This window comes from Colletotrichum gloeosporioides (genome assembly GCF_011800055.1).
Source record: "Colletotrichum gloeosporioides strain Lc1 chromosome Unknown consensus_27, whole genome shotgun sequence".
NCBI lineage: Eukaryota > Fungi > Ascomycota > Sordariomycetes > Glomerellales > Glomerellaceae > Colletotrichum > Colletotrichum gloeosporioides.
This window is the reverse complement of record NW_025544672.1, coordinates 757,461-784,183: the sequence shown is the minus strand read 5'-3', so window position 1 is coordinate 784,183 and position 26,723 is coordinate 757,461. Positions and strand designations below refer to the sequence as shown.

Genomic DNA, 26,723 nt, shown 5'->3' with positions numbered 1-26,723 from the left:
GCTGCAGGAAAAAGAGGCAACACACACCACCAAAAGGCCAAAGCTCCTCCCCGAACCTAAGCTGACGTGACGGGTTCGCCGTAAACCCATCAGCGCACTTCACGTACAATCTCCGACTCCGAATCGCCCCCAATCGCAACCGCGTCGCAGATATCTGTCCCTGCCAATTGACCGCATACGCCTCTGTCGCGGTCGAACATCCCATTTTGGCAGCTTTCCCATCAACAACGTCACCACCATCCGACGGATTGCGCGAGCAAAGGTAAGCGCAAACAACCTCCGACCCGCGACACGTCGTTCTCCGTTATCCCACGGCTTCCGAGGAGGGAACGTTTGCACTAATCTGTCAACATCACGAAATAGCTCACCCAACACCGACACCATGGCCAGACTCAGCGAATCGCCGGCCAACGGCGCGAGCGGAGGAGGCTCCCAGCCCGCGAATAAGCACCAAATCACACTCAAGAACGGCGCCCTCGGCGGCTTCCTCTCCTCGCCCGCCAAGCCCTCCGGATCGCAGTCGCCACATGCCAACAAACGCCTCAAGAGTCTGACCAGCCCCCAATCAGACGCATCGCGCTCGCTGTCTCCCGTCCCGCGCCTACCGGGACAAACAGCTCTCAGCTCTCCCGTGCGCAAGGCTTTTGGCGAGGTCGCTACTGCTGGTACTGCTGGCGCGGACGAGATGGACACGAGCGAGGACCGCGGCACGCCTGCCGACGTTGTGATTTCCGCTCCTGCTGCCGAGACGCCCGTGGAATCTACGCCGACGCCTACTGCGCCCACGGCGGACATGGCGACCTCGGATGCGGAGAAGAGCGCGGCTGCTACGCCTGAGCCGGTTGTTCCGCGCCCGGTCGGCGGTGTTGTTTCGTCTGTATCGAAGAAGCTTACCAACGTCTTTAACAACTTCACTGGTGCGCGTAACGGAACAGCTAGCGTCACGACGACTTTTGAGCAGACGATCGTGAGCCGGAAGCGCAGTAGAGAGCCAGAGGCTGAGGAGACGCCCGCCCCTCTTGAGGAGACGCCTGCGCCCGTGGAGAAGGAGACTCCCAAAGAGAAAGAGCCCGCCGAGAAAGAGATTGCGAAGGAGACTGAGCCTGTAGAGAAGGATACTGCTGAGAAGACGGAGGTCGCCGAGAAGCAGACTACGGAGGAGCCTGAGCCTGCTGACGTCACCATGGGCGCAAACGATACCAATATCGAGCTCGGCAACCAGCTTGAGGAGGACGTTGCTGCGGAGCGCGCGAAGAGCCCTGTCAAGGAGTCATTGCCTTGTAAGATTGCCTCCTCTGCATTATAAACTAATCGCTAACGTGTTGTAGCTGCTCCCAGACCTACCTCCGCTGCCGGCGAGATCAGCGTCACCACTGATGCCGACAACGCCGACACGATCCAAGCCGCCGAGACGACCAAGCCAGCGCCCAAGGCTGCTCCTAAGACCGCACCGAAGGCCGCGGCGAAGGCCACACCAAAAGTCACACTCAAGTCCGCACCAAAGATCACGTTGAAGGCCAAGGCCGCGCCCAAGACCGCTCCCAAGCCTGCACCTGAACCCGCGGCCGAAGACGAAGACGAGACAATGTTCGACGACCCGGAGAAGGGCCTGTTCGTGCTCGACACCATCATTGGCCACCGCAAGGATCCCAAGGATAAGACCCTCTTCCAGATGCATGTCCGCTGGAAACACGATGAGCCGAGCTGGGAGCCCGAGAGCAACATCCAGGAGGATGCTGAGGAGGCGCTCTTTGAATACTGGGATAGCGTCAAGGGCGGCCGTTTGGGTGCCATGGCTGACAAGGATCTGTGGCACGTTCTGCATGTCGAGAAGCACAAGCAGAAGCCCACCGGCAAGGTCGAGCTGTACGTTGCTTGGACTGGTTCTCCCGATCGATCGTGGGAGCCCGAGGAGAACGTCACACAGTTTGCCCGCGAGCTTGTGGAAGACTACTGGGCCTCCAAGGGCGGCCGCGACAAGGTGATCAAAGCCATCGCCGCGCCTGCGAAGAGAGGCCGTGGTCGTCCTCGTAAGGAGTCGGTGGTCGAGGATGCTCCCAAGGCGGCTCCCAAGGCAGCCCCGAAGGCGAAGGCTAAGGAAGTCAAGGAAGCTGAGGAGCCTGCGCCGAAGAAGCCCCGCGCCGGACGAAAGAAGGTTCCGGAGGAAGCAGAGGCGCCAGTCGAGGCCAAGGAGGCTGCCACAAAGAGCGCTGAGCCGGAGAAGGCGTCTGAACAGACGGAAACCGATGGAGAGCCGCCAAAGAAGCGCGGTCGTGGTCGTCCCAAAAAGACGCCCGTCTCATGAGTTGACTCTGCCATGATCACGCTCTAGCGGTTTGATACAGAAGATTATAGACGATTTGAGGGACCGGAGGAGACGGGAGATTTGGTTCACGAGGCTTACTGGCTAAATTTGCTATTTGGGGTGAGCTGTCGGGATTCTGATGACAGAAAGGGCCTTAGGATGATGGGTCTGGAACGTGTATTGTACGTTGTGAGTTTTCCTCATATTTTCCTTGGCTCAGGCGGTTCATTATCAGGCTTTCCAATACTATGGTGATTTCAAACTCATACACTACCTTACGTGCTCATTCTCCACTTCTTCCAAGCCAAAGGTGACTCATTAGTTGACGGTGTTCTTCTTGGGTTGGTGTTAGTTGTGGACCATGCGCTGCCGAATTTTTTGACTTTGCCGGTTGAACATGGCTATGGAACCTGGCTTTGCAGAGTAAATGATTCCAATTGAAAATCAGTTATCATCAGGCAGTCAAAGACTAAGTGGCAGGAAACTAGTAAAGAGGCTAGCTACACTTGAGGCCATATGGGCACTGAAGGAAAGGCATGAATCTGAATGCAATCGGGCAGTTCATAGATCTTTGAGCTCTATCCGCATGAGTCCGTTCACCCGACGAGAGGCCCAAATGAGTGTTGTCCCATCAATGAATGGGGTGATGTCATCGAGTACAGCATTATCCCATTGGTAGTCCACAGGAACCCACAAGACTTTCTCCCCGTTTCTCACTATCCAGTTTACATCATCAATGTTGCTTTTCCACCAGGAAAGCCCAATTCCGTACCCAGAAAAGGGTTCGTTTTCAATTGAGGTTTGCTGGTTTGGATCCTCCAGAGACTCCAGATTCAAGTCGAGAAATCCGAACTGAGTGTGAAGACGTGTGTTGATCTTGTTGTCGAATAATACGTTATAGGGAATCCGCTCGGGATCATCTCGCAACGTCAACAAGCAGAGCCCGCGGGCGACGTCCCAAATCTGAATCCTCCCTGCAGACACCACCACAAATTTCTGCTTATCCGATAAGAACACCACATACTTAATATTGGCATAGTCGACGTGAATTGGGGCGAAGCTTTTCCCCGCTTTAACGTCCGATACTTGTATGAATGTTTCGTCGTTGAAGAGAGTACCCATCTTTTCGCACGCATATGCGAGATATTCCCCATCTCTAGAGACCGCAAAACATGTGATGTTCATGTTTGGGATAGAAATACTAAGTGTGCTTTTGCGATCAATCCATAGCTTGATAGCGCTCTGCGACGAAGATGCAAGTTGATTATTATGTTGGAAGGCTAGCAAAGTATGGTCTTCGGTGATAGCAGGGATCTTTTGCAACAGAGCTTGATTTGCCGCATTAAACAATCTGATTTTGCCATAAGTTGTGCATGCAATCCGACTTTTGTCATTGGACAAAGCCAAGCTCGGGAACCAGCCTTTTTCTCGCAAAACAATTGCTGAGTCCTGCCACTCGGTGTCGATGTTTCGAATTCCAATCGTATTTGTGCTTTGGTCGTAATAAATAGCCTGACTACCATCTGGAGTGAAGACTATTTGCTTGGGCGGGAGTCCAATTTTCCTGGACTTGCTTGGGCGTATTGACACGTCCCAGATTTTGATTTCGCCATGAGTTGTCCCAGAAGCGAGCCGCTGGCCATCAGGTGAAAATGATAGTGAAAAGATCTCAGATGCGCGCGCACTTACGTGCCATACAGACGTAGTAGCTTTGTCCATGTCCCATATGTCTATTTCGCACTCATAAGCCACTGCAAGACGTTGGCTTTCAGCCTTCGGCGAGAATGCCAGGCATATGTGGCTTAAGCCCTTATGCGTGATCTTCTTCCTCAAAGACCCTGTAGAGATGTCCCAAACCCAAGAACTCCCGTTGGTATTGCTGGAACCGGCCGACGCCAGCAGATGCGAATCAGACGAGAAGGAAACATCCGATACTTGATCAACCATCTCTCCCAGTATTTGCGGCGAATGAGGTGCTTGAACTTTCCATACATTTACCCTTGCATCGTCGGAAAATGCTGCGACTAACGAATTGTCCGGAGAGAAGGCTACTCTCATTGTGTTATGGCGACGTGTTGAATGTCCTGGAAAGCTATGGATCTTCTCGCCGCTCTCGGCATCCCAGATCACCAGCTTCCCGTCCGCATGATGGGATGCTATCTTGCAATTATCAAATGAAAAGACGACGGCCAATACATCACCAAGAGGTGATTCTGGTGAACAGACGCCTACTTCCGTTCGTCCGCAAACAGTACGCAAAAGGGTACCACTTTCCGGGTCCCAAATGCTAACAGAATTGTCCATTGATGTTATCGCAAGTTTAGAAGCTTTCTTTCTGTCACCGGAGAAAGAAATAGATGGTCTGTGGGGGAAGTTGCCCCTAAGCGTGCTCGTCAAAATGCCCGTACTAGCTTCCCAGATTTTGATCACAGACTTATGCAACCTTGTGGTAGCTGAGGTGGAAGCAAGCCATTTCCCATCACCCGAGAAAGCTATGGGGATGGAGCGACCGTCGTTCGCAATCGTCTGTAGACATGGGCTCCAAGCTGAGTCCAGGCCTGAAAGTTTGACAATCCAATCAGGTATATCGTGCTCAAAGTGCTTTTTCATAATACTTTCTTGAGGACTGAAGGCCAGAGAAGAAGCGTAAAGTTGCAATGGATATTCCTCCATGACTTCTCTGTTGTAAAGAACAAATCGGTTGGCATCTCGAGTAAAGTCTGCGAGCGCCTTTGCGTCTTCGGTGGAACCAGGTTCCTTGCGGCACATTAGTCCAGAAACTTACATCAAGAGACAGACGTAAGGAAGGTAGGTTCAACTTACAACCAGCATTGAGAGTTTCTGTATCGCCTGAATCCCTTTCGAGATATGACCAAGCAGAATGAGGGCTTCTACCCAGTAGATAAACTTGCCCCGGAGGAATCCTACAATGTTTCGTATAATTTCCCGGTCAGTGAGCATGGGGTTTTCTTCCAGTCTAGTTAGCGCGGTAGTTGACTCTTTGTTCTTGAGACGAATGATCCAGGCATGAAGGTGATCAACCCAGTGAACGCAGCTGTACTTCAAACAAGCAAGTCGGTCGGGCTCAGGTGGTTTGATGTCTTCCATATGTGAACCGGGGACCTCCAATCCATAAATATCGCGCTTCAGTGTCTCGGACCTGTACAAGACACCAAAAGAGCGACGAAACACCAACTGGTGCCGATCTACGACCCCAGACAGTCCTCGAAATTGTTGATTCTGCACGATGTCCTCATTCTGTAGGAAATCCACTGCGGATTGGTGTACGAAGCGTACTATTCCATCACGTATGAATAGGAACGACCCGCAATCTTCCACGAGTTCTTCAACAAACCTCAAGTTGTCAGATATGTGGCTTGGTAGCTGGATTACGAATGGAAGCTCCGATAGAGCGACAGGTCGCTCCAGGACCGAAAGGATGGCTAGCACCTGTTGGGGAAGTATGCTATTCTCCGATATTGAAACATCGTGTAGCATACGCTTGTACAATGAGGTGAGGCCTTTTGGGAGGTTATGAAAAATCATCTCGACCCTCCAACCCTGAGTTTCCCCAAGTCTCTGGCAGACCAACGCAACCCATAGGAAGGTGTTGTTCGCGTTCTCGCTCAAGTGTCTTTCGATCTTAGAACGAGTCGAGTCGTCGTACTGCTTTCTGCTAGCCAGATCTTCCACATTCTTTTTGATATATCTTTGGATAGTACCAGAGATCATGTGTTGTTGCTGCTCCAGCGAGATCGAAAACTTGGTATCGCCGCTTGTTTTTGCAAAAGCCTCCTTGATTTCTTGGAGATATTGGCTAGAGACGATCCACTTGATGCGACTTTTAGATGACGTTCGTATGAATTCTAGAAGCTTCCCACGGCCTGTCACACACTCATCAAGTGCATCCACAACCAGTGTGACACCATCTAAGCGTGAATCTTGAAAAGATAACAAAAGGATCTCCGACACGGCATTCCAGGCATTAGCATCTTCAAACAGCGTCTTCCCCGCGACGTCGTACCTTGCGCGGACTTTGAAAAGAACCCAAGGGTGCTTTCTTGCGAGTTGGTAAATCAGTCCTCGTATAACTGCCGTTGCGGTATTCAGCCTTGAATCAGTGGCTTGGCAGAAAACGTAGTAGCACATCTTCCGAAGAGGATCTGCCTCCAGACTTTCAATCATGCCGCAAACCAACATCGTTTTTCCCTTCCCTGGCTCCCCTTTAATCCAGAGCCTGGAGCCGTGCGGGGATGCTTTCCAATGTTGATATTCGGGGAGTTCGAGAATCCACTGGCAGGAGCCTTCGAGAAGACCACCTTTATCGCGTAGTATGCGTTTCTTGTCGTCCACAGGATCCGTTTGAAACAGGTCGTTCAGACACTGTCGATTCTGTTCATCCTCATAGCGAGTCTCTTGCTGTTCCGTTTGATATAGAATGGCTTTCTTCGTCTCAAGCACGCTGTTGCGGAGTTGAGGATCTACGCTCAAATCTGTTAGCAAGACTGTGTCTACTCAAGGCATGTCTGGTATCCATAATTAGCAAGTGGTATTCCTCATACTCATGTCCAAAGCCCCTAGACCAAGGAACACGACTACCTACCAAGGAAAATGGGTTTCTCTTTCTCGAGGCGCTTAGGAGGTACCACTGACAGAAGCTCCTTCGCATACGCCGCGGACGTTGCGGCGGCGTATTCTTGCCATCTCTTGTTCTTGTGGGAGTCCGAGTAATCACAAATACCACGAACTACTAAACATGGAAACTCTTGCATCAGCCCCGCAGCCTCCATCTCAAAGAAGAGTACACCAAGTTCTCTGCTCAGCCTATCTCTGGTCTCGGCATGCTTGATGACCTGGTTTCCTGAGGCGATGTTGCCGTAGTGAACTACCGGATCCGTATCATCTCTTTCCTCCCGTTGCACCGTCTGTGTAGCGTCGCAATTGTCGCAGCCGCTATCAGTATTGACGTGCTCATATTTTGTCTTAAACAAGCAGTCGTGTGATTTGCCCTGATAAGCAAACTTCCGCTTCATCTTCGGTTTCCTTTCAAACGCCTCGGACAGGAAGTCGGGAATGCGACTATCACCGGACAAGTGGTCGGTTTTCACACGCCCCGCAGCCCTCAGCAGAGCTGTAGGCGGCGCGTTCAGCGAACCTGTTCGTTCAAAAGCTTTGTTTTGTACGAGTTTGCCCCGGTCAGACTGGATGACACCCCCGCTGGTACCAGTCGGGATGCCCAACAACATCGCCAAGGCGAATGTCGTGAGCTGAGGACGGCGCTCCGCCTCCGATCCCAACCAGTAGACCGAATCGAAATGACTTGAATGTCCGGAGCATATATTTGGCGACCGTGGCCGCTGGATTGGTACCATAGTTCCCGATAGGTAGATAGGCGATGACCACCTTATGACCCTGAATCTGGCCTAGGGTATAGGTATTGTGATCTCTCTCATCCTGGTCGACTTGGAGTGGGTGAACTTCGAGCATCAATTTGGCAGCCGCCATTTCCAGAGGAAGGGCACAAATCCATCCAACAGTGTATGCATCTTTGTCCTCCGCTTCGCTCGTCCCATCACCTTTCGCAGATGCCGAGTTGTTATTCGCGACGTCCATGCTGTGTGGAGCATCAAGTCAGTGGGCGTTCTTTTTCATGACCTCTGCATCACTGAAACCCACTATACTCAGGCCCCGCTTGCTTTGTTAATCGACGTTGAGGCCAAGGGGATTCCGGGGAAGCAAGTGTTTTGCCGGACACCATGCAGCTGTTCGAGAGGAAATTTTCAAGCTGCCGCAATTCGGGCTGCCGGGAAGGTGATCAAGCGAAGAAAACTGGCAATTCTCTGAGCGGGGAAGAAGGAAGGGGCTGAGAAGGCAGATCAGGCTGTGGTAAACAGCGCAAAAGTGACCGGGTACCTGATCCGCCAATGAAGGCGCATAATATCCCGCCCGGTCAACAAGGAGAACATGATATCTCTGCACACAGCAATTCTCATTGGTGGAGATAAATGTGGTGTCCAACCTGAAGATTGTAACTCGCCCAGTCATAGTCAGCGCCAAGAGGGCTCACTTTGCATGAGCATCAGCCGCCGTGCCAACACCACCCCTGGGTAGTCCGCCTTGGAATACTAACAAACTGTCCTCTCTAGCATATATGTAAAAGACAAGTGGCCGTTAGATTGTAATTTGACCGTCCGCCACGGAACATTCTGTGCCAACTAGCCCGGTTCTTGACCCATGTAAGGGCGTGCAGAGATGGATGAGTTGAATTCATGTCAGCCTTGGAAAAAAACCTCATTCATAGAGAAGTTTATGATCTCAAAGGAATCACTACGAACGCACGTCACATTCAAAAGCTTGCCGAGCTTAAATCTAGCTGACCCGTTCAGATTTGATCAACCCACACGGAATGCGGGTGCTTTTTTTATTGAACATCTCGAGTCTGTAAAACACGGAAACGATAATATCATACGTGCGGGAAAATAACTTTTCACTGGCAGCAGAGCTTTCTGATTCATGAACTTCGGCTATCTCCCAGCAATGTAAGTGAATCATGACGACCGAGAGATGTTGATCTGTATACGATCCGATCACATCACGTACACAATAGAAACATACCTCTTTATTTTACCATCAGAAGTCCATTTCGAAGTAATTATGCTACTCTTCTGTACCAAACCTTCTACCCCTGAGGTAGAGTAGATTGCACCCGCATTCAATCTAACGTCATTTCTCAAAGTACATTCGTACTGGGCCCCGTGCCCTTCTCAACCATATAGTATAAAATCCATCCACGACGGGAGTAATGTGGCCACGGTCATAATTATCGGGTCTGAAATCCGGAGGAATCCATAGCAAACGTTTCCCGTCTCGTACAATCCACTCCAAGTCACAGCTGAGGCCATAGCCGCCGAAGGAAGGCATAACTTCCAGCCTTCCCGAAGCTGGCACAATCTCGGAATCTTTAGGAGAGATTTCAGATTGCGCGCAACCCAAACTTGAATCATTCGCTTCCAGACATTCAGTTGTGTCGATGAAGCCATACTCGGTGTGCAAGCGACGTTCAAGTTTGGTGTCGAACTTTGCTTGAATATTTTCAATTTTGTCACTTTTGAAATGTCGCAAAAGGATTCCAGACTTCAAATCCCATATGCAAACTCCTGCAAAATACCGAGAATCATCATCTGTCCATGTTGATGTCGTGGACGCAAGCTGTCGCATATCTGCTGACAAGCTCAGGGAATCGACATATTCGATCAAGCTTGAGTCCAAGTATAATGTTGAGGCGCATTGCTTTGTTGCGGTATCCCAAACTTGGATGATTTGGTTGATTCTTTTACGCTTGTCTTTATCGAGGTCGTAAGCTAGGCAAGCAAGCCACTGGCCATTGCTGGAAAACGTCATGTGCTCAACACAGTTGCGACCGGTGTTGAGGGTCTGCACACAACCGCCGTCATTCGTGTTCCAGATCTTTATCAACCCTCGGAAGTTGAATGCGAGCTCGACACTATTGCGAAAGATTGTTCCAAGAACCGGTGGATCTTTCCACGGATGACTGTATTCCGTATCGCACCTGTTGCACGTGCAGGCGCAGTCGGCCGTGATGTCGCTATTTGTCCGCTGGAACTCATGCTCTTGAAAGTCACGCTTGTCGTATAGAACCTTCTCTGTGCGGCTACAAAATATTTGAAATATCTGGGCGGTTTTGGTGTCCCAGATAACGATCGTGCCGCGTCTTCCAGTAGTTGTTGCAAGCTGTTGGCTGTCCCGAGAGAGTGCGATGAAATGCGTCCCCTCGCGGTGGAACATGGAGTCTGGCTTATCGGCTGCTCTGCCCCACATTCTGACGTTATCGTCGGGGTACGAGGCTATGAAGTGATGTTGATCAGAATAGCATAAATATTCTGGAAAGTACTTGGGGTCGTGGTATGCAGCCTCTGGAGAAATTGATAAGTCCCAGACTTGGATCGTAGGCCATGATGTTGAAACAATTCGTCGGGCGTCTGGAGAGAAAGATATTGAGTTGACGTCGCTCGCGTTGGAATGGTCTGTCATCCATACCAGATCACCCGTTGTCGTGTTCCAAACGGAGATACCGTATCGTGAGCCAGCCGCCACGAATTGACTATCAGCTGAGAGGTCCACGTATGCGGCGTTTTTACTGTATCCTGATAGCTCGAATGGCTTTTCTAGAACCGGTTGACCAGTCTGTCTGTCCCAAATCTGAACTCCGCCATAGCTTCCTGTCGCAACCCGATTCCCAGATGACGAACAAGCTATTGCAAAAACGCTGTTCTTTGTGACAATCTGCCTGGCGTCTCCTGTTGAAACATTCAGGATCCCTATAGAAAAATCTTCCGAAGACGCCAAAAAAACCCATTGCCCATCTGCGCTCAAGGCTACTGAGTGAATATCCTTTCGATGATACTTGATGGAGCGCGAAGTGATTTCCTCCTTCATGCTCCAAATATTGATGTAACCATTCGGGAGAGCGGATACTATTATGCATCCGTCTGAAGAAATGGCCATTGCGTTGGCGTGTGATGAATGTGTTTGGAGTTCGCGGGTGCAAGTACCTGTCACCCTATCCCAGATTTTCACAACTCCGTTCAAGGACCCCGAGAAAAATAATTCATCGTCAGCTGAAAAGGCCACTGACATCGCAGCGACTGGTATCTTGTTCTTTGAATAATTCGAAGTAAACTCCTCGCCATGACCACCGACTGTGTGCACACAGTTGCCACTCGCGGCATGCCAAAGCTTCACTATGCCACCGTTGGAACCCGACACAAGCCATTGACCCTCTCGCGAGTAGGCCACAGCATAGACAGCATCAAATCCGCAGTCGCTCGCATACAGCTTTTGCAAGCATGCAGGCCATATTGGTTCTAACCCTGGCGTGATCATGACCCAGTCGGGCGCCTCCCTCCGAAAAGTGGATTTCACGACACTTTGTTTTGGGCTGAACACTAGAGCTGAAGCGTAAAGCTGGAGTGGTTTATCTTCAATCACTGCTCTGTGATAGAGAAGGAATCGGTTTGCATCGTCAACGAATTCCGATATACTTTCTTTGGCTACGCCTGATTCTCTTTCCTAAAGAACCATTAGATGATGAACTCATGGCCTCGCAGCAGATTGCTGTTTGACGTACGACTAGTTTTTGAAGTTCCTGTATGGCTTTAATTGCTTGCGGTATGTGTCGAAGAAGAGACATTGCCTCCGCCCAGTATAGAAATCTGTCTTGGAGGAATTGATGGGCGGCTCCGTTGTCTTTCATGTGATTTGAAAAATCACATTTGCTGAGATGGTCGACCCAGTGCACACAAGCATACTTCAGAGCAGCCAAGGGATCTGGGTTGGGGGTATCGATATCCTCTAGGAGGATATCAGGAGCCTCCAGCTCATAGATGTCCCGTTTTATAGCCTTGGACGTCCTCAAAGCTTCTAGACAACCGCAGAAGACAAGACGATGTCGACCTGTGATCTCCTCAAGTCCCTCCAGTTTCTTGTCTGTCAAAAAGTCCACTGCTGATTGATGTACGAAGTAAATCGTATCTCCTTGAATATTCAGCATCGAGCCGCAGTATTGGATTGCGTATCTTAGCTTATCCGATGTGACGTCGATTTGAGGCAATGCGGAGAGAATGGAGTGCAGCTCTGCCAATGTAATCGAACGGTACAGGACAGACGTAACCTCCAGAATCTTTATGCACAGCTCTGAATGTGTCGACGAGGATATCTCGCAAAACATTCTCCGGTAAAGTCCACGGAGACCTTGAGGAGAGCGTTGGAGAACTTTGTGGACGTCCTGATCATCGTGATTATCGGGATCATCCAGCTCCTTACAAACCAAAGCTACCCACAGAAATGTGTTTTCCGCGTTCTCCATAAGATGATGTTTGACCTGCTTCAGAGTCTCAGGACTCATCTTGCAATGGCCGCTTTTGGCCAGGTTCTGTACCTCTCGTTCAATGTAAGCAGCCACAGCAGTCGAGACAGAGAGCCCATTGTCTTCCAGAGAAATGATGGATGTGCCTGTCGTCTTATCTTCCATGCCTTTCCGCATATCTCCCCAACCTCGGCTGGAAACTATGAACTTGATGTCGTACGTTGATGACACTAGTCGGATGAACTCGAGAAGTTTGCGGCGGTCGTCCTTGTCCACACATTCGTCGAGGGCGTCCACAATGAACACAACACCGTGCAAGTGAGAATAGCACAACATGTGAGTAAACATTTTTGACAACACTTCCCATGCATTGTGGTCCTCGAACTGTTCTCTTCCGACAGCAGTGTACTCGCGGCGGATGTAAGGGATGAGTTGTGGGTACTTGTGGGCAAGACTGTATAGCAAACCCCGCAGAACGGATGTCGCATTGTTTAGTTTCGCTTGTGTAGCCTGGCAGAAAAAGTACGAAAGCGTGTTCGAGGGCTTCTTCTCCAGTTCGTCGATGATACCGCACAAAAGCATCGTCTTGCCCTTTCCTGGGTCCCCATGGATCCAAAGTAGGTGGCGTTGGGGATCTTTTTCCCACTGGGTATAGCTGTTATGAGCCAGGATCCAGTGGTAAGAGTCTCGAAGAAGTTCTCCCTTAATTCCTTGGATACGTGTTTTGTCGTGGACGGGGTCAGTCTGGTGAAGGGCGGCTAGCCAGCGATTGTTTTCGCTGTCTTCGTCCATCTTTTGTTGCGTTTTCATCAGAGAGAAAATGTCCCCAAGACCATGCTTCAAGGTGGAGTCTATACCCTCAAGGCGAGAGTAGATGGATGCGTTCGTGTAGCCGCTCAGTATGTTGCGCATGCCGTCTTCGGCATCTTTAACACCTTTGAGCGCACCAGCCCAATCGTTCCGTTTGATCATATCCCCAAGTAGGACGTAGATTTGTTTTCTGTAGTACACGCAAACACTCTTCATCTGGTACAGCAGAATATTACGGTACAGTTGAATGATTTGCTCTTCGGCTTGATCTCTCAGGGTCTTGGAAGGAGACTTGGAAGGAGACTTCTCATCCAGTAGAAGGCCCACGAGTTCCCAGTACCATTTCATCATCCCTAAAACATAGGTGATGCCTTGACGGTTGATACTGGACTCTGTCAATGGATTTGCGAGTGTCTAAGAAGAGTTAGTAAGACATAAATACATATGGCCATCACATTTGCCTACCTCAAGAGCGAACGAGATACAGGACCATGCAATAGCAGCCTGAGGTGCTGCCTGGACGACAATTTGCATGACTGCCTTGACAGATTCTGCAACTTGACCAAATTCTTCGAGATTTGCCTTGACTTTTGCGATCTCCTCCGAACGTTTCATTCCTGCTCTAACCAGCTTCTCCATATGTTCCGGGCTCCCTAGCGTTGACACCCTGATTTGATCGTCAGGCGAGGACGCGGGGCTTGGTTCAACTTCGTGAAGCTTTTGCAACAGCAGTGTTTCGTACGCTTTGACCACCTTGGGTTCATCAGACTTGAGACCATCGTAAGCCTGATTCCAGAGACGTTCCTGGAGAGTTCCCGTCGGAGACTTGGACGAGTTTGAAAGGCTTGGGGAGGGCTGGTGGTCGACCAGGGAATCAGTCGGTGGCGGGCTTTCCGGGGACTCAGTCAGGAAGCCCGAGGTTTGGGTGGCAGAATTGGCTTGAACATCGGGAGTTGCGTTTGCTTCCGAATGAACGTTGGCGTGCTCCAAGACTTTCGAAGGCTGGGAAGTCGCGGGTCGGTGGGCGATAGACGTGGTCAGCGGTAGCTGACCTGTGCCCGTGGTGACAGTCAAAGGAAGTGAGGACTCATCCCTTTTCTTGTGCTTATGCCAGAATTTGAGCGATCCAAGACACATGATCGTAAGAAGTTGTTCTGAACGGACGTGTCGTACAAGTAGTGGCTGTAGGGGATCGTCCTTGTCGACAGCTGAGGCGTTGAAAATGGGAAAGTTGGGCAAATTTTGGGGATCCTCCAGGGAGGTGCAAAACCCTTGGGGAAATGCTGTGTTCTCAATTGCTTGTGCATATTTGCTTTTGTTCTGGAATTCCGTACATAATCTTCCAGGGGCCGACTCGCGACGACTTCGAGATGGGGTCTCGTTCCCGCTACTCTAGCCCCCTACGGACACTACTGCATATGCACATACGGGCCGCTTAGATCGTTGTCCATCCAATAAGATAGTGACAACATACGTAGACCTTTCAGCTCACTCCCCACAGAAATGGGCCCTCAAAAACGATGTTGTAAACGCGTGTCTTATCTTCTCTGATTTTGAGTTAGACTCCGTGATCATCGTATCCCATGCGTGTTCCGCACCTATTAAATTACCATGAAAGACGGCCCCCGCCGGAACAGTCTCCACTGAGACCCATTTCTCACGCATGTCAGGCGGCGGCCCTGCCTTCCCGCCGATGGTAGACCAGTCGATCATACTTATTTGCCATGTTCGTTAGGCCCAACAATGAACCCACGGGGCCTCTCGGGCTGTTCCAGCCATTTGGGGTGGGGGGTGCTTGAGTCCTGTCAGGCGTCATGCCAGGAAGATCTCCGGACAGCTCCTATACTCATGTGAACATACTGGTATACTGAAGCTCGTTCTATGTTCTTGTACATTATTGTGCATGCATTTAGCCTCTAGGCTCCATGTCGCTGCCATTTCATCTTACTCATTTCCAACAGACCATTTCAAGTCCTCCACCTGAAAGCAGGGTGCTTCCAATCCAGATCCTGGATCTCCTGCTCCGACATACCCGCCAGCTCCTCCTCAATGCTGCGATCCTCGCGGCGCTTGTTATCCCATTTCATCCAGAACCATGCTGTGAAGGCGACGAGGAAAATCATGCTAGCCGCGGCCAAGTTGAGCCCGTTGCCGATGTGGTAGTCGGGCGAGTCCCAGGGGAGGTACGACCAGGTGGAGATGATGCCGCCGATGTTGCCGCACATGACGTTCAATCCGATGGCACTACTTCGGGCTGTGTCGCTAAGGACGTTGGCGCTGATGTGGGCATTGGACATTGGGCCGAGGACCATGGCGGAACTGCGGTCAGGTGAGTACTCTTAACGTCAAACTCGGTAAGTTAGGGGTGGAACATACCTGGCAATCAAAAACGTCGCGGCGTACCGAATCTTCGCCACCTTCGACGCCAAAAACATAATATACCCCGTCATAACCATCGGCGCCGACAACCCAATCAGCACCTGCCGCCGATCCAGATACCAACTCAGCCCGGGGAACGCCAGCGTGAAGAACGCGCCCACGGCGTACGGCGGCACGGAGTACAGCTGCTTCTGGACAGTCGAGAAGGTCGGGTAGATGGTGCTCACGATCGTCGGCAGGAAGAACGCCAGGCCCTGCACGGTGATGTTGTTGAACAGGAAGATGAGCGAGATCTCGAGCGTCACGGGGTTGAGCATGCCGCGCAGTAGCTTCTTCTTGTCGATGCCGTCGATGACCTCCGTGGTGCCCACACGCTCTGACTTGACGCGCGCGATGCACAGGTCCTTCTCCTCCTGCGTCAGCCAGCGCGCGGTCTCGGGCCGGTCGGTGAGGGTGAAGAAGGATATGAGGGACAGCGCGATGGTGACGATGCCCTCGATGGCGAAGATCATGCGCCAGCGGTGGAGAGTGCCGAAGCTGTCCAGCGTGAGAATCGCAGAGGCCAGCAGGCCGCCGAATGCGCCGGCTAGCGGGGCCATGACCATGTACAGCGACAGGCGGAAGGTGAGCTCGGCGCGCTGGTACCAGCGGGAGAGGTAGTAGGCAATGCCGGGGAGCATGCCGGCCTCGAAGATGCCGAGGAGGAAGCGGACGCCGCAGATGGCGGCGCGGGACTCGCAGAAGGCGGTGGCGATGGAGACGATGCCGAAGGCGAGGGAGGTGGCGGGGAGGAACCAGCCGGGGCCGATCCACTTGCAGAGGACGGTGGCGGGGATCTCGAAGAGGATGTAGGAGATGTAGAAGGTGGAGAGGATGATGTTGTAGTCGTAGCCTTTGAGGTTGAGGTCCTTGTCGAGGCCGGCGATTCTGGCGTTTCCTTTTGGTGGTTGAGTTAGATGGGGATGAGGGGGTAGGAGGGAGAGTTTGGGCTTACCGATGTTGGCGCGGTCGATGAAGCAGAAGAGGTAGAGGAGGGCGACGGTGGGGATGGTGTAGAGGTCGAGCTTCCAGCGCAGCTTGCGTTCTGCGACGGGGTCGAATTCGATGAGAGGGTTGCCGTACCTGGTGGTGAGTCGTCAGTATCGCGTGTTTTTGAGGGTGAGGCGTGGGTGATGCTCACTTGTCAGTAGCAACCTGGCCCTTTCCGGCTGCGCTGGAGATGGTTCCATCGTGAAGGGGGACTTGGGTGATGCCGTCAGCGCCTTCCACGTGGGTACCCTTGGGCGTTTCTTTCTCGGTAGACGACATGATGGAGATGTTGTCTTGACGATGGCCGAAATGTCGTTGTTACGGTATCTCACTTTGGCAATCAGCCGGCTCAATGTTGAAAAGCCGAGGGCCCGGCTCCGTGAAGCCGATTGAACGGTCTGGCGCGAATGCCGCAATTCCACAGCACGGCCAGAAGTAACCGAGGATAAAACGGACGTCACGATGTTGTCGAGTCAGGACGAAAACTGCGACACCGTGTGTGCTCAAGAAGAAAGGGCACTTCCAGGTTCCTATCAAAACCCAAGCAACCTCTCGAACTCGACAACAGAGCAAAAGGTTCCTCAGCTTTTGACTCACGATGGCAATACCCCGTTTTAATACCTCCAGCCAGGACCCCCATCAACCCCCAGGGCAGAGGTTACATCAATCCCATCTCCGAATAAGCGCCGACCCCCAAAGTCCCTCCCACTCACAAACCCAGATAGAGCTCCACCCGCGGACGAAAAGGCTGCAGCTCCAAGCTGTTCCGCGCGCTCCAAGTCGTTGCTTCCCGGGGACCCATGGATGTGTGTGTGGGAATGTACATGGGACATTTCTGCGGGGTAAATCACATAGATTGCAGACGCGGACCGGGGGAGAGGGCAGGCAGGCGTGGCAGCTGCCAGATTTGCTTTGCCTGCGGCATTGGATGCAGGTTTCTTTCTCAAAGGGTTGCAGTACTGAGGAATTTGTCACCAAGCTGCGTCGTTGCGTTTGCTGCTGCTGCTGCTGCTGCTGTGGCTTCTCCTCCAATTGTGGTTCGCGGTGACATCGTCTGCGATGAGATGCAAGAGCGATGATCTCTTGTTTCTGATTCCGCGCGGGAGATCAGCGATGCCGAGACCTCTTAAAAGCCTCATCTCTACAGCAAAGAAACATCGTGAACCAAGTCAACATTCATCAATCACCTCTTTCTTTGCTGGCGAATTACTTGTCGAAGTCATCCACGTATCCGCCCGCGTCGCATTCCCCAGATTCCTCCCCGCAATCCTGGGGAAAGAGCACTAAGAAAAATATTGAAGGGCAAGTTCCCACATTGGCTCCACGTGCCCCGGGCACCGCAAGATGGCCCAATCAGCGAGGTTGGATTGCAATGGAAAGGTGTGTCCGTCGAGGAGTCCGCCAAGGAGGCCGTAGATGGGCCAGCTTGTCTTCGGCAGCTGGGATCGGCAACTGTAGGTGTGTGTATGTGGTTGCTTTTCTTGTTTCTCGTTGCGAACGTGTCGCGTTGAGATGAACGGGCTGTCGGTCAGTGACAACGTCTCGCTAAGCTTGCGGCTGGCCTGGCTAATTCGGGTGGTGTGCTAAACTCTGTTTTGCAGTAGTGAGGACGTCAGTTCCGAGATGTCGGAATTTTGTCTTGTACGCGGAAAAGGTCAGATGGGCTATTTGTGGTGTTTTCTGTTGGTGATTGGCTTGTGGTTACGCGACGCGTGGGTTTGGTTTCGGGAACAGGCGCCGGCGCTTTTGCGCTTGAATGGCGCGGAGCGTGAAGCTAAAAGTCTACGGCAGTGCATGTCGGTTGATGGGAATGAGTCTTTTTGACTTTTGGAGTTGATGGGCTATTGTTGGGGCATGAATTGATCACATAATTGAGCCCAGCGTCGTGCAATGCACAAAGCAGCTTAGGCATGTGGGCTGAGCTCGCTGTGGCTCAGCGGCGAAGAGTACGGGAGCCGAGTAGGCACTCGATCTTTCATCTCATCATCGGCCGTCTAGAGGCGGCGCAGTTGTTCGGCTGTCAGAGTCCCGGTAGAGCCTTAGAACGCGTCAACAGCTTACAATTCGCAAAATGCCATAGGACACAATCTCTGTTCCCTCTGTACAGCGGCGAGAGCGATGACAATTGAACGACAAGGACCGCAGAAAGATCCGGATCGTGAATGCTTCCGATCTCGTTGGCGGGCAGACCGGTGCCCCGGCCGGGAACCCACCTCCAACACCACGCACCCGTCGCGACCCTACAGCTCGGAGCCGGAGCTTGTCCAGGTTGCTCTGCAGCTGGATCCCAAGGGATGAGGGTGTGAAACAGCACAGCATGCCTCGGTCGAGTCAGCCACATGGGCAATTGAGCGACCTGCGTCTTTTGAGACAACTCCATGTGGGATTCAGCGATTGAGCAACAGGGACGTGCTTGGCGTTGACACTTCCAGGTTGGAAATTGGGGAATTGGGGTTCGGAGTTTGGGGGGCACGGGGGTTGACCTCGACCGAATGGGCCATCATCCTGCGAGATGAAATCTGCCGCGGATAGTTCGGTCGTGATGGCTGGTTGATGTCAACGTCAAGATGCAGGATATCGCATGCAGCTGCCTGAACGGGGTAGCTCTGCAGTCTGCAGAGTGAAAGGCAGGTTGACGATTGGAGCTCCGCTGCGATGCGACTGTGAGGGTTGGTGACGGATATTGATGTCTCGTCTTTGTCAGCTGGCGGATTACCGGCACATGATGCGGCGGCGCTCAAAAACCAAGAAAAAAGCCAAGCGGGAAATGTCTTCTAGATATTCCCTCACCGATACCGTAGGGGGAACGTGATATCCGGGTTAAACAGTCCGGCGACACGAAGGAGCTGGCCCGGACGGCTTGGCGTCGCCGGACGTCGGTGAGAGTAGGATGATCGGCACCGGACGTCCTTTCGTGGCACTCTCCTCGGTGCGACAACCGTCAAAAGAAGCAATGCAGCGGTTGCGGGCGTTGTGCGATTTAGCCCAGGAAGGTGCGTCAAGGCCTTCTTCTAAAATCTAAGACAGCTGAACATTTCCAGCGATCTGGTTGCGAAGAAACGTCAAGCCTGGCCGTTCGCATCTGGAGGGAGAAAAAAGGGTGAAAAGGTTGAAGGGGAAAACCACCACAGCCAAGACCAAAGTTCAACGGCCCAAACTCTGAGGCGTCGCGGGGCGTTGCGGCGTGGGAACGGCGCCCCGCGATGGTTGGAACGGGGGCGCCTCCTAACATCGGTGCCGAAGACGTTGGGCCTTGGGAAAAAAAAACTCCAAAGAAAAAAATGAAGATCTGGGTCGTGTCCGGACTGGCCGCCGTCTCAGACCCCCGAAGCGGGGACGCCCAAGCCGCAGAGCAGCTGGAGATCACGGAAGATCAGGGGGCGAGCTGAAGATGTGCGGCGGAGACGGGTGGGAATGCCGTCAACGGCGGTGGTCTTTTGGGCGTCACGGTGTTGGCAATGGGGTAGAAGCAGGGACAAGAGGTGACAATGGCACCCCGACCAAGCAACCAAGCTCCTCGTTCCAACAATGACCCCGGTCGTCAGCTCTTGGGGTGTCTCGGAGGACCCTGTTTTGTCGGGCTGAGTGACATTGATGAGTGTTGATTCCACCGAGGGATGACTTTGACAGGAGAGACACATGAAAAACATCCATGAAAACATGAGAAACATAAGAAACAAACATGGATAAACGTGGATAAGATGGGATAAACATGCATAAAAACGGATAGCCAGCTGGCATGGTGCACAACTCGTGGCTTGTGCACGCTGCTCTGTGGCTCCTGCGCCGGAACGCTCACAGTCCGGACGACATGATCGAATTCTCATTGGCCAGTCCTACACACAAGAGAAGCTCTAGTGATCCTTCAGCCTGGGCTCGCCTTGGCTTAGCGAACCTACAGCACTCACAAACGGATCCTTCAGAGGCCTACTGATAGGGGAACCTGCTAAAAGACTGAAATCCCTACGAGCTGCCCCTCTGAGACCGCCAAACCGGAGACGGATCATCTGCACCCGTGCGCCAGATGACGTGAGACCGCCGAACCCTGCCACCCCCCACCAACAACGCCTCCCTGCACCGCACCGCTCGCCCTGCCCTGCGCCGCCCCTCCCCTCACAGAGTCTGCGCATCTTTTTGCGCCTGTCTAGAGGTGTGTGGTGTTTGTCTGTGTTTCGCTGGATTGCAGATGCCCATGCTTTCTGCCCTCCTCCTTAGCTCCAGGCCGAGAGCTAAACCAACCATGCCAACCTAGCACAATGGAGAGGTCCCGGCCCGGGGGGCTGTGGCATCCTTGGCCGCGATCAAATGCCTAATCATCAGCGGCACCTCCGTCAGCAGACAGATTACGCTCCTTACCTACCTCCAACATCTTTCTTTCGTGTCTGGCGCATTTCTCCTCCAACAGACTTGCGAACCTACACCATTACCAACAACGACGATTCTCGACACACAATCGACGGCCCTCCATTGACGCCTCCCAACCTCAGCATCACCGTCGCCGCGAACCGACCACCCAGACAAAACCAACGAAAGCGAGGAGGACAGCGCTCTGCGCCCAGCGAACCGTCACGATGCTGCGCAAGAAGGAGGTCTACACGACCATCACCCCCATCCCGGGCTTCATCCCCCGCCAGCTCGCCATCGACATCCTCCACTCCCACTCCGAGGTCATCACCCTCAACCCCCTCGTCCTCGACCACAAGCCTATCAAGGCCCCCCGCGACGCCGCCGCCGACGAGTATTACTCCACCTGGTATGAGATCACCGAGCGCGTTCAGTTCATCCCCGGCATCGGCAAGATGGGCTCCGGCAAGATCTCCTTCAACGGCTGCTTCCACGACATGCCCTGGGGCCTGCAAACGCACACCTACGCCCCCATGAACATCGACATCCGCATCAAGTACCGCATCGACGGCAACCAGCCCGGCGTCGAGCCCCCGCACCAGCCCGAGATTGGCATGGCCGGCCTCGGCGTCCCCGTCGACGGCCTCTATCTGCGTGAAGATATCGAGATCCGCTGCAACGTCACCATGACCAGCTTCGTGCGCACCCAGCTCAAGGCCGCCAGCAAGGAGATGGTCTCGCGCATCATCAAGAAGGCCGAGCTGCTCGACGCCGGCGTGCTGCAGGCCATGATCGAGGACGGCAAGCTCAAGACGATCAACCCCGCCGACAGGACGAGCACCGGCATCAGCGGCGCGCGATCCCCGACCTTCCCGCCCCAGCGCCCCAACGGCAGCCCCCGCCCCGAGTCCGTCTCCTCCCCGCGCTACCAGGTGCCCCGCCCCGTCTCCATGGCCAGCATGGGCCGCCCCGGCTCGCAAGGCAACTACGCGCCGCAGTACCAGCAACAACACCAACAACCAATGGAGCTCCCCAGCTCGCCGCAAAACCAGCAACACACCGCGCCCGGGCACACCTCCTTCATTGCCGAGCTGCCAGGCAACTTCTACCACCCGGCCGAGAACAAGACGCTCTACCCGCCGTCGCCGCAGCCGCAGGGCTCCGGCTCCCCGCCGCAGTACGATCGTAATTCCATGTCGCAGCAAAGCTCGCAGCTCTCGCCAGACCCGAACTCGTGGCGCTGGTCGCAGGGCCAGCCGAGCCCGAGCCAGCAGAGCAGCCGCCCGACGAGCATGAGTTCCGACGGCAGCGGGGGCTACGCGAGCCCTGGGCTCGACTACAAGGGCTTCTCGTCGGAGCTGGCCACGCACGCGGAGACGCAAGAGGAGCATCATCGGGATCCGGTCAAGGTGGCGGACGCGTCGCAGCACAGGGTCAAGGGCCCGACGGCGTATCAGGCGTATCAGTATAATCCTGCAGACTACGCGCAGGCGGGGCGATGATGAACTAGTGAGAAGAATGTAATTGTACGTTCTACGGGGACACGGTGTTTGGGGCTAGGGATTGGCTACGTTTTGCTTTCTATGATACCGCTTTGTTTGGGGATTTGGGTTCATATTGGGATATATCAGCGAGTCACGAGGATTGGAAAATGGCGTTGGTGTTGATATCCAACTTTACAATCAAATTTCAACACATCTTCAACTATACGTGTGAGCATCGCTTCCCCCGCAAGTGCGACTTGGTGCCGGGGAAACGGCGGTGATGTCACGCTGTCGATATCGCCTCCCTGGGTCGGCACTCGTCATCTCGCTGGAAGATCGGCATGTAAGCAGCCACTGCACAATCCACAACCAGCCGATTGGTGATTGGAGCCAGAGGATTGCACTTTGGTTCGCTATCTACTTTTGTGGTCCTAAGGGTCGTGAGAACCACAACAATTATCGAAGCGCAAATCAACACCACGTTGTGCAGTCCAAACACTGAGATCTACTAGTATGTCACCGTTATTGCATCGCTCGCCGCACAGTACATCGACTCCCCGATCTTCCACCGATTCCACATCATCCCTCTTTGTCCGCGTTCGAGGGCGCCATTGGCTACACCGGCGGCTCACCTCACCATGGGCACACACCGGCCCAGCCGCATCGGGGTCCGGGCTCGGTGCAGGTTCGTTGTGGGGCCGCATGGCAAGTGGAGGCCGCCGACATTGACTTCACCTCATTTCTGACAGGAACGTCACTTCCTTCCTAAATCCTGAGAGTTCCTTCTAGTTATTTTTTCTGTCAGCTGGTGTGCCACTGCTCTTCCTCTGTTTCTGACCTCAGGCACCTCCAAAAACTAATAGACTCTGGACAATGACTCGCCCGAATCCACGACCTCGCAGCAACGCCCTTCCACGATGACGAGGAAACTCAGCGACAACCACAACGCTGACCCGCTCCATGCCAACACCAACCTGCTTCAACAGCTCCAGCACCGCATACATCGTCTCTCCAGAAGCAAAGACGTCATCCACAACCACAACTGATGCTGCCTTCGGCAGCACATCCCGATCCATCTCAATCCGTCTCTCATGCACACCATTCGCGCCCGACGAGATATGCGATGTGGATTTGGCAATAGAGACAGTCGGCAGGGGTAGTTTGCCGGCCTCTCGTATCGGAACCAACGGTTTGCCAAGTTGCACCGCCAACGCAGATGCAAAGATGAAGCCGCCTGTTTCGCAGCATACGATGGCGTCTGCTTTATCCCAATCGCCGGCGAAGTGAGATTGAAGTAGCGAAGCGCTGAGAGCCAACCCGCCCGGCTTCTGGGCGATGTCGAGAACGTGACGGAAGTCGATACCTTGACGCGGGAAGTCGGGTATGACGCGGATCATGTCGGCTAGCTTGTTCAAGTCGTCGTGGGCAAGTGGAAGCAACCGCTTTGAAGCAAAGTCTGTTAGGGCTTCGTTTCCTTCGACGTCGTTGTGGAACTCCATGCTGGGGCTGTAATCCGCGTCCGACGTGGCCGACTCTCCGTAATGATCCTCTGTGCCGTTACATCTTTTCTCGCCATTGGATGCCCCACGGCGGCGCCATCTGGTCTCCTTGCTGGCGTTGACACGAATATCGACGAGTTTACTGTCCGGCACAAGGTGGCTCAAATCCGCAACCGGCGCTTCATCTCTCATACCTGTGATGAAAAGTACATCAACACCAGCAGCACCATACACCACCTCAAGGAAATGCTCCTCTAGGATCTGAGGCCGCTTTTGCACGCGATTCTGGAAGAAAGCCGCCAACGCCAGCCGGTGGTACTCCTTATACTCCCGCTCGTGAAGCAAGCGCTCCAGATCCGCGCCCGTAGCCGTGGCATATTCACGTTTAATGGCGTCGCTGATGCTAACAACACGCGTTGTCTTTCCAGCTTTGTTGAAGATGTCAGCCCAGACTGCGGCGCAGTAATCCTTCCCCGCGCAGCTGTCTCCCGTCACCAGGATGATGAGCGCCGACTCCATCGGCTCCTTTGGAAGTGGGCAGGTGTATGCGAGCACATTCCGCGGGTCCGCAGTTCGCTTAAGCCTAGCAAGACGGCCGGGGTTCGGTCCGAAAGCTTTGGTGGCGAACACGGCGTCCCGTGGATCTGGCCCGAGATCAGCGCCGTAGACTCCGGTGCTCAGAGGCAATAACGTCCGGGCGACAGCATACACCCACTCCACGACTGCCCGACAGACGTCAGTTCCATCTTTTCCGCGCGGCCAGACGCCGGTTATGACGCAGGCAAAGTCCCAATCACGACAGCCGAACGCCGTGGCTGTCTCCGGTATATCTCTGACGGCGCCGCCGCCGTGAAGGAGATGGAGATAACATAGCAGGGAGGGCCGGGTTTCGACGGCTGCAATCAGCGCGCTTGCAATATTCGCTTTGCCAATATCTTTTAGGAAGATGCATCGTTTGAAAGAGGAAGTCTTGCCGCCGGCATGCCCGCCGTGCATCGTCGACATGTACATCTCCGTCTCAAAGAGGCCGATGCTGTCCACGATTCTGAAGCTGTACTCTGGCCCCAGCGCTCTGGCGATTGGCGAAGAGACAGACGTGGGTGGTCCTAGTGTTCGCTTGGCGGTTGTAGCTTCGTACATGGTTACTCCGAGATGGAGTTGGCCAGCATCCCAGTACAGATAAGCGTCCGCTGAACTGCTCCGGGGAAGCTGGCTGGCTACAGGCTTGTCGATTTTGGCAAGCGTGCGCTGCGCCTCGTCGCCGTCGCTCATGGGGATGATCCATTTCCGGACCGAGAACATCGGAGCGGGGTGCGCTGCGAAAGTGACGCTGACGACGATCCCAAAGTTTGTTCCTGCCCCTTTTATGGCCCAAAGAAGCTCTTCTTCGTTCGCGGGGCGGGTGGCGCTGGTGGGTTGGTGATGGGCTGGTACGCGACCGACGCATAGGATCCCTCCGGATTCAACGCTGACGAGAACAGCTCCCACGATAGCATCGCATGTGAGTCCGTGGATGCGGGCTAGGTGCCCGATGCCGCCTTGAAGCCATAAGCCGGCTCCTACACTGGGCCGAGAGCCGAGAGGCACGGTGAGGCCCTCTTCCATGGCCTTTGCTATGATGTCGCCCGTCTTGCAGCCCGCTCCGGCGACGACTAGACTTTCAGCTTCGTCGACATCGTCTTCATCTGTGACGACATGAACCTGATTGAAGGCGCTCATGTCGACGGCAACGACGTTAGACCAGAAACAATGACCGCTATGCCCACCACCCACAACCGTCAACGCCATCCGGTGCCTCAAAGCCCATCGGACACACTCCTGCACATGCTGAATGGTCGAAGGTCTGATGATTGCGGCCGGGCGATGTAGACGCGCTTCCCGGTTCTTGACTTGCATCTCCCCGTCCGCGACCGGCACCTTCGATGTAAGCTCCGGTAGTGCTGTTGAATGTCGTGTGAAAGCCATCATGACCTCCGGCGCGGCGAAGATGAGATGTCCCTTGTCACGTCGGCCCAGGGAGCGGCAGATGTTGCGCCATTCGAGTTGGATGGCTGTGGTTTTTGGCACGTAGCCTGCAATGAATGGGATGAAGCGGTCTAGCGAGTCGTCACTGTCCTCTACCCGAACGATTCCTGTGGGGAAAGTCGCAACTTGGTAAGGTACTAGGCCCTGCAGGTGAAGTGGTCCATCTCTGTGGAAGACGATCACCGTGCTGTTGGCTGGCTGGTCCACGAGCAGATCTAGCGCTGCACGGAGGTACTCGTGCTTAGGGTGCATGTCGTACATGCTGTGGCAGAAGATAATGACATCGAATTTCTCATCGCAAAAGGTCTTCTTGGAGCTGGCCAGATCGAATGGCAGTCGTCTCGCGTCGGTTTCACCTTCTAGGCAAGGCAGCGGCAGCCCGTTCTCGTCCGCCGACTTGAGCCACTCTTCCAGCTGCGGAGCAAAGAGTCCATTTGGCTCAAGCGCCGAGTAACTGGTAATCTTCCTCCTCATTTCAAGAGGCACACATCCGAGTACGCTCTTCGGGCCGGGTCCAATCTCCAGCACGGAGACGCGGAGGCGTGATTTAAAGATTGGAGTGAGGACTTGTGTGAGCTGAGACTTGATGAAGTCATTGTATGTGACCGAGCCTTCTTTGAAGATGTTGAAGCCTGTGCTGTATTGCTCGTCGGATAGAGGTTGGCTGACGAGTGCACCACCGGCCATGGCCTGCTGCTGCCTCAACGAGCACTTGAGGTGGTCGAGGGTGGCCATTTCTGTGCCGAGAGTGAGAGTGGAAGTTGAACAACAAAAGCCGTGCCAATAACCCATAGATGGTGTCAATTTCAGTGCTTTATGTAGTCAATGAGAAGGCCACACCAATGCTAGCTGGCCAGATCAAAATTCACGCCAATCTCTGGTAGACTTTATCCTCCAGCAGCTTGCCGAAAAACCTCTGCGGCTTTACATCAGTCCCGTGTTAAAACTTGGCGCAAGACACG

General features: G+C 53.6%; 5 protein-coding genes across 5 annotated transcripts; 2 read left to right on the top strand and 3 right to left on the bottom strand.

Moving 5' to 3' along the window:
• Window positions 1-382: 382 nt before the first annotated feature.
• GCG54_00007601 (uncharacterized protein) lies at window positions 383-2,305 on the top strand (the record flags this gene model as incomplete). The annotated part of the gene is made up of 2 exons (XM_045407580.1): window positions 383-1,280; window positions 1,329-2,305. The coding sequence occupies 2 exons, from the start codon at window positions 383-385 to the stop codon at window positions 2,303-2,305; spliced, it is 1,875 nt and encodes a 624-aa protein (XP_045267025.1).
• Window positions 2,306-2,866: 561 nt separating this feature from the next.
• On the bottom strand, window positions 2,867-14,138 carry GCG54_00007600 (Vegetative incompatibility protein HET-E-1; the record flags this gene model as incomplete). Its single annotated transcript, XM_045407579.1, has 8 exons — window positions 2,867-5,062; window positions 5,129-6,798; window positions 6,909-7,624; window positions 7,655-7,662; window positions 7,709-7,919; window positions 9,045-11,395; window positions 11,454-13,415; window positions 13,467-14,138. 8 exons carry the CDS (start codon window positions 14,136-14,138, stop codon window positions 2,867-2,869), a joined length of 9,786 nt encoding a protein of 3,261 aa, XP_045267024.1.
• Window positions 14,139-14,968: 830 nt separating this feature from the next.
• Window positions 14,969-16,688, bottom strand: GCG54_00007599 (putative transporter; the record flags this gene model as incomplete). The annotated part of the gene is made up of 4 exons (XM_045407578.1): window positions 14,969-15,320; window positions 15,378-16,317; window positions 16,375-16,502; window positions 16,561-16,688. 4 exons carry the CDS (start codon window positions 16,686-16,688, stop codon window positions 14,969-14,971), a joined length of 1,548 nt encoding a protein of 515 aa, XP_045267023.1.
• A 4,292-nt stretch (window positions 16,689-20,980) lies between these two features.
• On the top strand, window positions 20,981-22,255 carry GCG54_00007598 (uncharacterized protein; the record flags this gene model as incomplete). The annotated part of the gene is made up of 1 exon (XM_045407577.1): window positions 20,981-22,255. One exon carries the CDS (start codon window positions 20,981-20,983, stop codon window positions 22,253-22,255), a length of 1,275 nt encoding a protein of 424 aa, XP_045267022.1.
• Window positions 22,256-23,076: 821 nt separating this feature from the next.
• GCG54_00007597 (FAD-linked oxidoreductase) lies at window positions 23,077-26,496 on the bottom strand (the record flags this gene model as incomplete). Its single annotated transcript, XM_045407576.1, has 1 exon — window positions 23,077-26,496. One exon carries the CDS (start codon window positions 26,494-26,496, stop codon window positions 23,077-23,079), a length of 3,420 nt encoding a protein of 1,139 aa, XP_045267021.1.
• Between the last annotated feature and the right edge of the window lie 227 nt (window positions 26,497-26,723).